At 49.8% G+C, this 15,552-nt stretch overlaps 1 protein-coding gene across 3 annotated transcripts in view; it reads right to left on the bottom strand.

Moving 5' to 3' along the window:
- Jcad (junctional cadherin 5 associated) overlaps positions 1-15,552 on the bottom strand; it is a 41,078-nt gene that overhangs the window by 6,511 nt on the left and 19,015 nt on the right. For all 3 annotated transcript variants that reach the window (XM_059263724.1, XM_059263725.1, XM_059263726.1), the window contains one exon: positions 109-3,809. In XM_059263724.1, coding sequence (XP_059119707.1) covers positions 109-3,809 — 3,701 coding nt within the window. The remainder of the gene's footprint in view (positions 1-108; positions 3,810-15,552) is intronic.

The following is a 15,552-nucleotide window of genomic DNA, read 5'->3' as shown; positions in this document are numbered from 1 at the left end:
GAACCATTGCCAGCGTTGAGCTTAGGATACCCAGCAACTAGTCATGCTTCTGATGGTCACACAGCTCCAAACTAACACCAGCACCTGCCCTCCGGCCCGACTCCTCACCTGCACACCACAAGTCCTGATTGGACAGCTTCTCCTTCGGCACTTCCGGATGCCCATTTTCTTCTTGAGGGATGACATCCTGAGAGACAGAGGACAGATGTCCTGCTTGCCAGGCCTGGTCTCTACCACTTGGATACATAAGGCCTCCCGAAGGCCAGGCCTGACTCGTGGTGGCCTTTAGGTGGTCGGGCTCCTCCATGGAGTTTGCACTCTTGGAATTCAGACACCTCATCCGAGACAAGGAGTTGATCTCCCTCATTCTTACCAAGCGATCTGTGTCTGCCTTCCTTGAGGGCGATGCCAATTTTTCCTGTAAACTCTCGATCATTTTGGAAGGGCTTCGGAGCCTCTTTTCGGAGCTCACCGCGCTTGAAGTCTTTTCCATGAAATGGAACAGAGTGGACTTGAAGGGTGGTTTTGCCTCCTCATCCTTTTTCTCAGGCTCAGGACTGGTGGCCTGGCTTGCAGGGAGCTCATCCACATCTGAGCACACAGAAGCCTGAGGGGCCCTGTCCCCTACAAAGAGGGGACTCGCAGTCCAGCCACACTTTCTCCTGCCATAGAAGGCATCAGCGGCCACTGTGCGGCCCCCTGGTGGTGCCAAGCTGGGCAATGAGTCCTCTCTGGATGGCTCTAGGTTGCAGGCACTTGCACCAGGCTCAGGGAGCTGGCTCTGTCCTCCTCTCCTGGCACCTGGCAGGAGGGACTCCATGGCCACCTCAATGCCCAGGATCCTCTCTGCCCTCTCCTGCAGAGACTCACTTGGGAGGACTTCCACGGTATTCTCTATACCCAGAGGCTCTGATTTATAGACATTCTGCTCTTGTCCCAGTGTGAGCCCCAAAGACCTCAAGTCTGGTGTTGAGAGGCCTCGGTACTTGTCAGCGAGAGGCAGTAGGACTTCTCTGTCCCTTTCGTCACCACCGCCCACCTTTGGAGGGGTCTCTCTGCCCAGCTGCACAGACCCTAGAGCATCACTGACTTTGGTGAGTTCTTGACTTCCTCTCAGTTCTGCCAGATAGAAAAAGGGGGCTGATTTTGTGTCGCTGGGAGCCATCCTGCTCAGAGGACTCATGCTAATGTCCTGCTCACACATCCCATTCAGAACCTCCTGGCTTTGCTCTGCAACCAGGCTTCCATCTGTCCGCCGCTGCCGGACAAGAACACCTCTGCTGTCTTCCTCCTGCGACTGGCCCCGGGCCTGCGGATGGGCCTGTGCACGGCCAGCTCTTGGTTCCTCATTCCAATTCTCTGACTCATTCCCAAGTCGTCTTGCCTGGAACCCTGACTCCTCTAGCACCAGCGCTGCAGGCTGAGGCTCTGCAATCCTCTCCTGGCTGCTTTCATGGCGGCTTCCGGTCTTGGCTCTGGAGTCAGCAGAGTCCTCTGGCTGTTCTGTCTCACTGTCCTCATGACTGCTCCCACCACTAGCACCATGGCTTTCTTCCTCTTCCTGAAGCTCCTTGTTAAAACTTTCTAACTGACTTATCAGATCCCACGGCCGGCGGCTAACTGGTTTCAAGAGAAACTGACCAAAAAGTTGTGTGCTGTTGCACTGGCCTGCTGTGGTCTCCCCCTTCACCACCTCCGGCTTGGGTACAGGGCTGGCCCCAGGGGGCTCACCGGAGACCCCTTTTGGCATAGATGCCTGGTTTATGGCTGGGGAAGTCCTTGAGAAAGCACTGTTGCGAGACGGGCTGAGGGACCTCTGCCCTCGGAGGTGAGGTACGCTGGGCTTCTGATTTGGGTCACCGGATGCTAAGGCTGCATGCAGGTGTACTTCGGAGGCAGTGGGCTCTGGGCACGTTGGGGTCGGTGCTGCACTGCTAGACTCTCCTGGCTTTGTAGCACGGGGGAGATGTGAGCCTTTGGAGTCTTCTGGGAAACTGGTTTGGGTCTGCTTATCCCTGTATTGGTGGCCTGGCCAGGAGCCAGAAGGCTGGAGCTCCCTGGGTTTGAAGAGGTGGAGGAATCTGAGGTCATCAGTTTGGCCATCTTCTGGCTCCCCCAGACCTTGCCTTGGAGATGTTCTTCTCCAAGCCATGCTTCCCATGAGGGCTTGCAGCTCCAGGTCAGTGGAAGACATACTCAACAGACTTTGCTCCTCCAGGCCTGGACCCTGACACAGCCCATGCGTCTTATCAGCTCCCAGCTTCAAGTCATTGTTGTTCGTATCCGTATCTGGCTGCAGCGACTCAGACTTAACTGGGACAGAAACCAAACAAAATATGGTTGCGTTGGCTTTCTTCTTTGAACTTTTCTTGGTCTGAATCCCAGTTTCAAACTTTTTGAGCTTGGTGTAGGTTTTGCAGGTACCCTCACTCTGTGGCTGTGGGGAAGAGGCAAGGCTTGCTGGCTGGCTGTCTCTCACATCAGTCCCTAGTCCTCTCATGACAGGCTCTTCTGTTTGGCCAGGGAAGCCTCCATGTTCCATGTCCACAGGGATATGGCCCCGCAGCCACCGGGGACTGGAATGAGCAAAGGCTGAGCCCTGCTCATTGCCTGATGGGAGTGTTGGGCCCTGTGGTGGTAAAAGGGCACCATCGTACTGTCTTCTCCCAAGAGCTGGTTCGTGAGTAGTGATGCCAGAGTTATAGGGTATGTCATCAAGCTTTGCCTTCTCATAGTATTCTGGGGGCAGAGCTACTTTGATGTGTCGGATCCGTGGATCGTCAAATGGAATGTACTCAATAGAACCCCCATGGGCGGCAAAAGGATAGGAGTGTGGGGGGAGACCTTGCGGGGGAGTGCCAGGCGTTGGATCATAGGGGTTCCTCGCCACAAGGGAGCCAGGAGGAAGTGGACAGCTGGCCTCAGCTTTCTCAGGCAGTTGCTGCTGTTGACTCTGGCTGCTGCTCGTGTGCCTGGGCACAGGCTCCTCAAGGTAGGGGTTCGGGATGTGCTGCGGGGGTGACCTGTATGAAGGTGGAGGGACATACACCGGAGGCTCGAGGCCCGTATCCAGCACGCCCACCTCCTGCCTGGACTCCTTACTTCTTGTTGGCTGGGAGCCACGTGGGTCCCTGTGCTGGTGGTCCTGAAACGCATCTTCTCCCCTGGGCTGTGGGTGAGAGCCAGAACACGGAGTTTTAAGGGGTTTCCCAAACCTAGGCCGGGGAAAAGGGCCCGAGGAACTACCTTTCTCAAGATTCCTTGTGGGCTCCAAAGGTGGTGGGCAGCTGGGAGGGTATGGTGGCACTTTGGGGACACCTGGTAAGTGCCCATCGTGTAGTGAAACAGGGATTTCTGTGAAACGCAGGCTCTCGGGAGAAAGAACTCGAGGCAATGACTGGGATTTCTTTTTGTTCTGAGATGTCAGCACGTGCTCTCCTTGAACAAACTGGTACAGGTCCTGGAACATTTTCTCTCTGTCACCCTCGGACACTTGCCTCCCTAACTTCCTCGGCTGCTCCCAGCTTTCCAAGCTCACGTTGTGCCACTTAGCAGGAGCTGGCGTCCTCAGCTCTTCTTCCCAAAGGGCCTTCTTTATCACATGCTCTGTCCTTCCTGCAACTTCCCACGGGCTCTCTCTCACTTGGATGGGCAGACTGCGGGCCTGGGCCATTCTTCTGATCTCCACATCTTCCCAGTCCCTGGGACCCAGCAAGCCACTGCCCTCCTGCCTTCCTCTGCTCCGGTAGGCGTGGTCACTACCAATATGGGGCTGAGAGGACCATGTTAAGACGGGCTGATTAGAAAACCTGCAAAACAGAGAGGCAGATGTTATGTGAGGCAAAAAAACCACCCTTGTCTACTTCAACGATGGATGCTCAAGATCAGACTTGGGTTACCACCTTGGAAAAATTGGTCCCTGTGGTAGTTTGAATAAGAAAGGCCCCCACAGGCTCATATAATTGAATGCTTAGTCACCAGAGAGCGGGACTATGTGAAATGATTAGAAGGATTAAAAGTGTGGCCTTGTAGCCCAGGCTGGCCTCGAACTTGTGATCCTCCTGCCTCTGCTTCCTTCAGCAAATCCTACCGGCATGCGCCACCACTTGTGCCAGGTGGTGGTGGCGCACGCCTTTAATCCCAGCACTTGGGAGGCAGAGCCAGGTGGATCTCTGTGAGTTCGAGGCCAGCCTGGTCTACAGAGCAAGATCCAGGAAAGGCACAAAGCTACACAGAGAAATCCTGTCTCAAAAAAACCAAAAAAAAAAAAAAAAAAAAAAAAAGTGTGGCCTTGTTGGAGGAGTGTGTCGCTGGGGGAGGGCTTTGAGGTTTCAAACACCCTTGACTAGCCCAGAATCTCTCTCTTTCTGCCTATGGATCAGGATGTAGTTCTCAGCTACTGCTCCAGTGCCAGCTTGCCGGCAAGCTCCCCACCGTAATGATAGTGGACTGAACCTCTGAAACTGTAAGCAAGCCCCCAATTAAATGCTTTCTTTCATAAGAGTCATGGTGTCTCTTCACAGCAATAGAACAGTGACCAAGACAGTCTCCAGTAACAGGATTTTGCCAACTATAAAGAAAACAAGGCCCACCAGTCATGGTTGTCACCAAGGGCTAAGTGGCAGCAGCAAGCTATCCACAGGAACACCAGGGATGCTGGCTGTACTAGAGAGGACACAAACCTCTCAACCTCAAAACACTTGGATTAAGGGAGCACCCCGGAGGAGTAGTGTTCTCCCCAAGCAGTCCCAGGACACCTGCAGACAGGCCAGGCACGGCCCAGAGCAAGTGTGTAATCTGAGGGAGTCTTCTCTTCAAAGCAGCGTATCACAGCACATCAGAACCACCGAGGGACACCTACGAGGCACACTGCCAGGTCCCAGGGTCCCATTCCCAGCCCAGCTCAGTGTGACTGAGTGTGATAGGGTACCACCCTATACATGGGTTAAGTTCCCACAGGGTGATGATCCTGGGGGTCTTGGGAATTTACTTTGCTAGGGACTGCACATTTGAATCCAGGGGATTTCAAAATCCCAGTGCCCAGGAGTATCTTAGACGTGTTAGAATCTGGGACGTTGAGGGTAACCAGGCAACAGAACACCTGCAGGGTCCCCTGGTGCTTCCAAGAACCACAGCTCTGGCAGAGTCCCCACATTTCTCTGATGGTGAGAATCACCACACAGGTATATATATATAAACAGTCATGCCCCACTGCAAAGCATGTCTCAGTCAATGACAGACTACACATACGACAGTGAAGATTATAGGAAAATTAGAATAGAGTGGAAGCCCTACCACCTAGTGATATTACAGCTACGGCAACACTATGGTGCAACCCATTACTCATGTTTTCATGGTGATGCTGACATCAGTGAACTTCCTGCCCGAGTCACATAAAGGCACAGCAGGTACAATTATGGAAACACGATATGTGATAATAAATGAGTGTGTTATTTATTTTATTATTGAAGCGTACTTCTGGTTGGCTGCATTACACTGAGGGCAGCCTCAGCATTCTGTATCAGCTGACCTCTTGGCTTCGTCAAAAGGCAATGTCCTCTACTGCCTACTAGATTCGCACAATTCCAAACAATCAAATAATGATGTGCCTCTCAGAATATGGTCCACCTTTAAATGACACAAGTCTATATGCATATTACCAAGTCTCTCCTTGAAAAAGCTCAGCTTCAGTAAATCTTGTTCTGATCCAGGCATCTCTATGTTTAACTAGTACATCAGGGGATTTTTTTCCCCTTTTTTTGGCACATATGTGTGTGTGTGTGTGTGTGTGTGTGTGTGTGTGTGTGTGATCATCTATGTTGTGAACACGTGGGGTGCATGTGTATGTGCATGCATATGGGGGACCAAGGTTGATGTTGGGAATCCTCCCCCATTATTCTCCCAAACCTTATTTGTTGAGGCAAGGCCACCCAATAAAGCCCAGGGCTTGAGATGTGGCTACTCTGGCTAGCCAGCTAGCTCCAGACAGCCCTAGTCTCAGCCTTTCAAGGCTGAGTTACAAGCAGTCCACCACAGCCACATGGCATTTTCCTGAGTGCTGGGATGTGACCTCTATGTCTCGAGCTGGCAAGGCAAGTGCTTTTAACTACTGAGCCACCTCCTCGCCCTCTCCGGGAGACTCTTATCCTCAGATAATTTGGAAAATACTTCTAAGTGAGCTAGTGAGGAGTTTTCACTGCATCTACGTTTCCTTGGAAGCCTTTAATAAACTACCAATGGGGGCTGGAGAGATGGCTCAGTGGTCAAGAACACTTGTGGCTCTTCTAGGACCCAGGTTCAGTTCCCAGCATCCATGTAGTAGCTTATCACTATCTGTAACTCTAGTTCCAGAGGATTTGATGCCCTCTGCTGGCCTTTGTGGGCACCTGCATGTACATGGTGCATATACATACACTCAGGGCCTCACACGGATACTTAAAATAATAAAAAATAAATTAAAAAAAAAAAACCTTAAACCGAAAACTACCAAAGTCCAGGCCCCACCTCCAGATGTGTGGATTTGATTGGACTATTAAGGAGCCCAACATCATTATATTTCAAATCTTCCCAAATGACTCCAGCCTGCATCCAGGGGGTTACATTACAGTTCTAATGCAGCTGAAGAAAGTGTTAGGCAATACTGCTGTGCTGAGCACAGTACCCAGATGCTCCCCACAAATGACCAGAGCTGGACACTGCACAGAAAATCCTGTAAGATGCTCAGGGAACACAGCTGCTCTGATTAGCCAGACAGAAGAATGATTCTAAAGTCATTGTTTTGAAAACATACATTAGCAAAATACAATGTATTCCTTGTTGAAATGAACACTGGAAGAACATGCACAAGGCCCAAACCCAGAGAGCACTGGTCATCGTCCCCATGGCTGTGTGTGAGGACCTGGGGTTTCAAGCAGCCTTAGCTGTCCAGGCATCTGATCAGTGTGCCTCTTCCCTAAGGCTTGGGGTACAAGCAGCAGGTGGAAATGGTTCTTTGGTTGCTGTCTGCCGGATTTACCAAGTGCTCTCACACACTCACCTAGGCTTCAAGGAGGAATGACTGTCATTCCTATTTTACAAAGGGAGAAACTGAGGCACAGAGGTCACTCAGTGCTAACGTTTATCAGACAGTTATGGCTGTGCAATACAGAGTACCAAGGGTGCCAAATAATTGTCTCACTTAAAATTCACCACCGCCATTATCTCCCCCTTCGGCAGGTAAGGAAGCCAGGGCACAGAAAGGTTAATCAGCCTTCCTGAATGAGACCATTTGTAAGAATCTGGGAAAGAATGTTACCAGAGAAGTGGAAGGAAAAGGCCCAGTCAACTGGCCACTGCATTCTGTTTTACTCATCACTAGAGCTTCTGCCATTGTTGTTGTGAGTGTTAATTTGTTGATGAGAGGCCTCAGGTAGCACAGGCTGGCTTTGAATTCCTGATCCTTATTCTTCCTCCCAAGTGCTGGGTTACAGGTTCACACCACCAAGTCCATAGCCATCGCATTTTAATTCTGCCATTATAAGATAAATTCCCTCTAGCCTTCAGTTGTGATGAATAAACAGTATTCCATAATATACACATGCTGTGACCAGTGTTGACCACTACATGGATTCTGTTCCAGCACGCTTTGAGGAACACTTTGTCCACTGGCACTTGATGTAAGTCTCAGCTCATTGAGAATAAATTCTTACAGAAGGAATGGGTAGATCATGGGACATGCTGTCAAATCCACCCTAGATAAGCCACTTCAATTTATAGTCCCACCTGGTATGTGGAGGACAGATGGGCTTGCAGAACTGTCTTGGCTCTGCTTATAATTACTTTTTCCTCTTGAGATAAGTGAAATCAGCTTCTCATTATTTTAATTTACATTGCTTTGATTGTTGGTAAATACCCACACACCGCCACCACATCTTCTCCCACCATCTGTCTGGAGGTATAGCAGAGTCAAGACCATGAGGGCCAGGGAAGGACCCAAAGCCTCCGGTCCTGTGTGACTACAGCACACCAGCACATTAAAGGTCTGGGAATGGACTGGGGCAGGACACAGCTGCTATGTAAGGGGTCCTTGGTGAAGTTACATGTTACTGTGATTACTACTATTCTTCCTTTGGAGTTACTTATTTGCCTCAAGGGACAGCGTTGGCATCTAAATAACCGACAAGTCGGCCACTATCTGCAAAGCGTCGTCATTTTTGGAGGTCATGTGCCTCACCGAGAGGCCTACATGCTTCTGCATTTGCTGCTTACTGTCGGCTGCCAATCTTTTCGCTGCTTTCTAGTTCTTGTTTTTCACAGTAGCTTTTGAATCCTCAGCAGAGTACTGCCTGGATTAGGTTCTAGAAGACTCATCACTTTGGAAGCCATTGCCAGGGGTTTCCTTGAACACTACCTCCCCACGCAGGTGAGTCAGCCTTGTCTAGAACCTGCAGGAGACATCCACTTGAGTGTCAGTGATCCTGGTTGGAGAGCAGTGGACTCTGTAGAACACTGAGGCAGCTCAGTGAGACACTGTAGTGGGTAGCCATTCCAGGTTTGATCTGGAAGTTCCAACCCCCATTGAGACTTCAGTAACAGTCACGCCTACAAGGCGGGGCCAAGAGAGGACCCTGAAGACCCAAGATCCGGATGTGCTAGCTCTCTTAGTTCCTGGACCCTGGACGCTGGAGGTAGACCAAGTAGAGTTCTCCAAAGAACACCACTGGACTGCGCTTCACCTTTCCCAGACCCTGTTACCTATCCCTTCACTTGTAAGTTACCCCACAAAATAAACCTCCCTTTGAACTATGTGGAGTGGCCTTAATGATTTCACCAATAAGACACTCCCTGCAGCAGTCACAGGCTGAACTGAGGGCTGGTCTTCTTCCCTCTCAGCTCCCGTCCTCACTCCTCAGTGGTCTGACCACTTTCTACAGTGGCTGGCTGACTTTATGGAGGAAGTCACAGTGTGGCTCTACCTTCATGGTGAGCATGCTTAGAGAGGAGATGGAAATCCCAGCGTGCTGTTTGTGCATGCATATGCCGTGACCATGACCAGACGACGGACAAAAACGACAGAAACAGGGTGAGAATATAGACAGACTGTGACTTCCTGTTGATGTGATGTGGGCAGTTTTCTGCTCTGTGCAAAAAAAGGTTATCATCCTCACTTTGTCAAAACTAATCAAAATCACTAAGCATCCCAGGATAAATTTATTTACATGATACATCCAAATCCCAAGTTACAGAAAATCCAGGTATACCTGGGAGATTTTAACCGAACTATTTTCTTTTCATAATTTTATTTATGTGTATGTCTACTTGTATGTGTGCATGCCACATAGCATAAGTGTCCACAGGACAGAAGAGGGTGCCGGATCCCCTGGAGCTAGGCAGTTGTGAGCAGCTTAATGTAGCTACTAGGAGCAGACTCAGGTCACAGGTGCTCTAACTGTAACACCATCTCCCAGCCCCATAAATAATCTATTTTAAATATCAGTCCATCTGACACAGAAAACTGTGATGCATTCCGAGATGTAGCAGTCCACACCTAGAACCCCAACACTTGGAAGGCTGAAGCAGGAGGACTGAGTTTCAGGTAAGATGACTACATAGTGAGACCCTGCTTCAAAACAGCAAACCAAGGAGGAGGACACATCTCAGTACATAAGGATGCTTGCTGCCAAGCCCGATGGCCTAAGTGTGATTCCTAGAACCCACATGGTAGGAACAGAGATCCAACTCCTGAAGGTTGGACTCTTAATCTACACACACACACACACACACACACACACACACACACACACACACACGAAGCAGCAACAAAAACTATCAAGTAATCATTTAGCAACTGTCTACTTTGGACCTGGTGTGAACCAGGCCATGACAGGCATCAGTAGGACCCACACAGGGAATGTTCTGTAAGATCTCCTTCAGACAAGTCACCATGTGCAGATTCTCTACCAGCTTTGAGACACAGTACCCTGTGCATCACACAAGTCAAGTGCTACCTCATATTGCTTTCAAAGCTTCAAGGATGTTCATTAATGCTTTTGAAAAAACAGGGTGAGATCAAATTTTTCAGAAAAAACAAACAAACAAGTAAGAACTAAAGATTTAGTACAGACATTGTTAACAATGGACTCCGCACAAACGTGCCGGGCACACTGATACGGGGTGGGAGAGAGATAAGATGGCACAGTGAATGTGAGTCCAGATGACCCCCCACACACACACACACACAGTGAAAGGGTGAGAGGACAAGCGGGGCTGTGCTGCGTTCCCAGAGGACAGGATGGGGAGGCGGCAGGGTAAGCCTCCCTCTCAGCCCGGCATTATCATGGCCAGAGCGGTGAGGCCAACAGGATAACTGATAAACTGCCTGGAAAATATGTGAAATACAAACATTAGAAAAGTAACACGTCTAAAGGAAACTAGCAGACATACTCCCTGGTTCTGCGAGATAATTAAGAGAAAAGTTAGGAGGAATCTGTGTTCCTTCACATGACTCTTTTCAACCAGAGAGAACTGTTCTTTGACTTTCACTTGGTTGTTTTCTGCAGTGTCTGGGATCAAACCTACGGTTTTACACACGCACACTACCACTGAGCCCCAGCCCCAGCCCTAGGCTGTCCTTTAAGATGTTTTATTCCGTGTGACCGTGCATGCGTGTGGGTAAGCCCATGTAGCAGTGCATGTGTGGAGATCGAAGGACAGCCTGTGGGAGTCAGTTTTCTCCTGCTACCACGTACATTCCTGGGCTTAACGCAGGCCACCAGGTTTGGTGGCAGGCGCCTCGACCCTTCACCCACTGAGCCATCTTGCTGGAGCTCTGTCTTCTTTTAAAAGCAAGTCTAGAGGCTAGGAAAACGATCTGGCATCAAGGTAAAGCACCTGCTGAGTGAGCAGGACCAGTTACACACATAAACGCAGGATGGGTATGGCAGTTCACCTGTAACCCCATAGGTTAGGAGGCAGAGACAGGGATCCACGGGGCAAGCTGGCTATCTAGACTAGAGAATCAGCAAGCTGGGTTCACGTGAGAGACCTGCCTCAACATATAGGATGTGGAACAATCAAGGATGACACACAATATCAACCTCTAGCTTCTCACACACGTACATGTGCACCCTCATGCACATACCCCCCAAATACATTCATACCTGCACACACACCACACACAAGCTAAAAACAAAAAGTAAGTCTAGTACTTAGAATGGAAAGCACTGATTTTAACTGCTGTCACATGCTCTGATAGGATTATCTTCTCAGTGCATTCCAGGGTCATTATGACTGACTTGTGACCATCTGGGCACAGGATGTAGGTGTGGTCTAGTAAAACACCAAGTGCTGCCTTGCACACTGACCTGTGCAAAGGGAAACACAGGCACTGCATTCACCTCTCCCTACTCCATGAACATCATCCTGAACCCATGGGGTGACTCAAGGTCCCGTCACTTGTTCTTCCATGTGGAGGTCAGAGTGGGGATGGGAGGTCCTGAAGTCATACATACATACATATGTCTCCTGGAGCAGTGGCCTCTTCCTGGTTTCCACGTGTGTAGCCTAGTAGATGCTTACTGTTGTAGATCACCTGCATGCTCTGGACCAGGATGGCTGTGATCACAGCCTAGTCCTTCAAAAGCCACCCTCCTCCTTCCCGAGGGGTCAGTGGTCTGTGGCTAGGTGGGTTAGCTAAACACAAAGGCTGTAGTCTGTCAGCACATTCTCCTCCTGGGGGTGACTTCCCTCTCTAAACTGTGTGGCAGGAGGCATGGCACCTTTTCACAGCTGCTCGTATTTACCAATCCCGGCCTGAGGTGCTCAACAAGCTTTTGCAGCGGGGTCCACCATGTTCCCCTGCAGAATTTGCTGCAGGCCTGGAAGCCTATCATTCCATTTTTCAGTGTCTTGGAGACGTTCAGTTCACACAGAGCAAACATCACTCTGATACAGAAGAGCAAACGGAAAGAAGAACCAGGAAGTGAGAGAAGCCCGAGACTGAAGGAAGTGCAGAGGCTAGCATGACTTAAAGGTCAGTCAGGTAGACAACATAAAGCTGCTGGGCAAACTGACAGCATCACACTATCCAGCCAGGGCACCTGGCAGGCTGCATGGGCAGTGCTCTACCAAGAAGCTACCACTGGCTCCATACTGCTGGGCCTGCTTTTCACAATGTCACCAAGGACTGCCGTCACAGAGTACCTGACGGCATTTTCAAGAATTTATTGTTTTTGTAACTACATATATTTGGACTTTGAAAAGATGCTAAATATAGACATTCAATGAGGAGTGAGGGCAGTCTATTGAAGGGACTCAGGTAGTCAGTGTGTGCAGTGGCATCTTTGGGAAACACACATCGCTAATACCTACACGAAGGCCTGTGAAGTCAGTTGGCAACTCCACAGGCTGTAAAGTCCTGCACAGGGGCCTGGGCTCCCCCAAGAGTAGCTCATACTAGGAAGAATACAGGCACCCAGAAGCCATCCCGGCCACAGTGCCACAGGGCCATAGTGTCTCTTCCACGCTGAGCCAGCCCTGGCCTTCAGCTGCTCTCACGTGAGTGCCAAGACTCTTCCGAATCACCCCACTGCCTGTTGGAGCAGTACCAAGTGAAGAACGATCTCGGGCCAGTGCGGTGGCTCGGTGGGGAAAGATACTTGCTGCTGAGCCTAGCCACCTGACTTTGGTCCCTGGGACCCCACAAGGAAGGGGACAGAACTGACAGGCTGCTCTGACTTCTGCTCACATGCCATGACATGTATGCCCCAACACTACAAATAAACAAATATATTTTTAATAGAGAAGCAGAAGGGAGGGTGGGAACACAGGCACAAAAAGGGCCTAAGACCTGAGTGGCAGCAAAATGAAAACAATCTGGGGAGCAGGTAGGCGGCCACCAGGGGCCGGCAGCTGACGTGCAGAGTGGACTTGGGTGCATGTGCGTTTTTGAGGAAAACCCTTCCTGAGGAGGTACTTCAGAGACGAGAGCTGTTCCACACACGCCTCACCTCTGAGTCATGTCCCACGTGTAAGGGAGTCCCCCTCATCTTACTGACGAAGTGGTAAGGGCATGTTGGTGACTCTGGAGTAGAAGGGAGGAGACACTTTACAGACTTTCCTATTCCAGAAGTGGCCTTCCTAAGAGGACCTGTGCCGAGTCACCTGTGCCCACAGGCATGCCAATGGCAGACCACTGTCTCACTCTCGTGCCCCCAATGGACCAATTGACAGATCGCCTCCAGCCCACAGGAAAACCAGTCTTGGGGCATCTTTTCAGGGAGAGATAGGCACCAGAGTCCTGGCTCCCAGCCACACCAGCTAGGAACTAACAGGGCAGAGTAGTGTGGCCATTCACATCTGGGGCCTGGCTGGTAGCAGCACCCAAAGCAACATTTACTGGCACCTTTCTGACTCAGCTTTAGGAAGGTGACCAGATGGGAAACATGTGGACCAAGATGAAGATGTCAGGAGTGTGAGCTCTTCTGCCCTTGCTGAGAAAGGGCAGCATGGATGTTAAGTGTTAATCTCACAATTTCTAACTGTGCACACTCCTGCTGAATCCTTAACCTCGTCACCTCCAAAGCCTCTCTTCTACAGTGGGGACAACAACAATTCTGCCTTTGGGAGTTTGCTGGGAGAGCCACAGTGAAATAAGGCAGAATGTTCCACATGGTACTGAACATAGAGAATATTGTTTCAGCCATTACTAACCCAACTATGGTAAGGTCTTGGTGGACAGGGAGCATCAACACTCTTTCTTCCCATCCTAGGGGAAAGAGGTGCAGGCAAGCACAGAGAAAGGGGAAGATCAGAATGCTTGCCATGATGGGATGGCTGTTTCAGTCCACATTTTCTTTCTTCTAGGTTGTAATCCTTGGGCCTTGACAATAGCAGGAACTGATGATCCAGCTGAGTGTCATAACAAGATGCTGCCTCTCCCAGCACAGCTGGTCGCTAAGGAAGAAGCTACACCCGTTTCCACGGGACAATGCAGAACGGACCAGTGTTTGGTTTATTAAAACCAAACAGGAAGGGCAGCGTCCACCCATCTGCTCTCGTGTAAATCCAACAGGTAAGCAGACTATTCCAGGGTATCCTACTTCCTCTAATAGGAATTAATACACTTTTACCAACTTAGACTTTCTTGAGCGGTACAGTCCACTCAGTGCCACTGAAGACATGAAAGAACACACCAGCTCTTCACTTCCCACTCCCATTTAGACCAGCCTCCTTGCCTCCATGTATTGGATCACTCAGCCCATGTGTCTGGCCCATGTTCTCTAGCAGCTGATTTCACAGCAGACAGCAGAAGGAAGCAAGTACTGGAGATGCTCACACAGAGACCTGAGGGCTGTAAAGACCCTTGGACATCTCAGAGGTCACCTATGGCCACCTGGGATTTTCTTTGTTTCTCCTTAAGGATTAGTACAGTCCTCTTGGGGGCAAAGCAACGATACATAGCGATCCACTCAGCTCTTGCTTAACCTCGCATTTCCTGCTCAGACTGTCCAGTGGCATTTCCTACCTCTTAAACTCACCTAGTCTCTAACTAAAGACAAGCCTCCTCATGGACAAGCCTCTTGGTGATGCCATGGCTGCCAAGACACAGGAAGGCCTCCGGAAGGCCTTCCTCACCACTATGCTTCTGCAAGACACTGGTCCCAGGATCTACCCCGCCTCCTACTGAGCAAACACCTCAGCAGAAGGCAATTGGCAGAGTGAGCAGGAGACACTGGGGACCTAGGACCCCTGAACAGGAACAAGTGCCCTGGAGGAGAGGGAAGGAAAGGCCCGGGGCTTTGCTTGCTCAAGAGCACGCTAGCTCAGGAATCTGCATTGTCTCCATGATGAGGCCAAGATGCAGCACTCCGTGCTGAGGATCTGAAGCAAGCCCCACAGATAAAATGTGTGGGCTCAGAACTTTGGAAAAAGAAAGAGAGACACAGAAACTGATGTTAAATTTAAGCATTTACGCACTCCTTTTTTTAGAAAACCATTATAAGTAGGGTATGATTTGAGAGAAGTTGAAAAAAAAAAAAAACCAAAATGAACTGTTTACCATACCCAGTAGCACCATTGAGAAGGGATGTTTATCCACCTGATATAAACCACCCAGGATGAGAGCCTGGAGCCACCACATCAGAGGCTCCTCAGTTGCTAAGTCTCTAATTAGTCATGATGCTGCTGCTGCTGGATAATTACAAGGTAGCCTCAAAGTTAACTGACAAAACTTAAAAAAATAAATAAAATAAAAAAATAAAAATCAAACCAGAATTCCCTGGGTGAGGCAGAGCAGAGCAGAGCCTATTGTGGTGTGATTTTCAGATCCAAACCTCTGCGCTGCTAAGTCATTTTACAGCTTCCTCTCATTACACTATTCCACAGGAAACACATTAAGGAAACCCGTGAAGGCTGATAACGGCCTTCACATATTTTAATGGGAGCTAAGGATCAAGCTCACTCAAAGCATGCAGCTTCCTCCACAGTGTCCCACCCACTTTCTCTGTGTGTTACATGTGTGTACACTCATGCATGAGTGCACACACGCATGTATGTGCTCATGTGTGTGGACTA

The sequence above is a fragment of the Peromyscus eremicus genome, chromosome 5, assembly GCF_949786415.1.
Source record: "Peromyscus eremicus chromosome 5, PerEre_H2_v1, whole genome shotgun sequence".
Taxonomy (NCBI): Eukaryota; Metazoa; Chordata; class Mammalia; order Rodentia; family Cricetidae; genus Peromyscus; species Peromyscus eremicus.
Note: the sequence above shows the minus strand (reverse complement) of the source record. Positions and strands in the feature narration are given on the sequence as shown.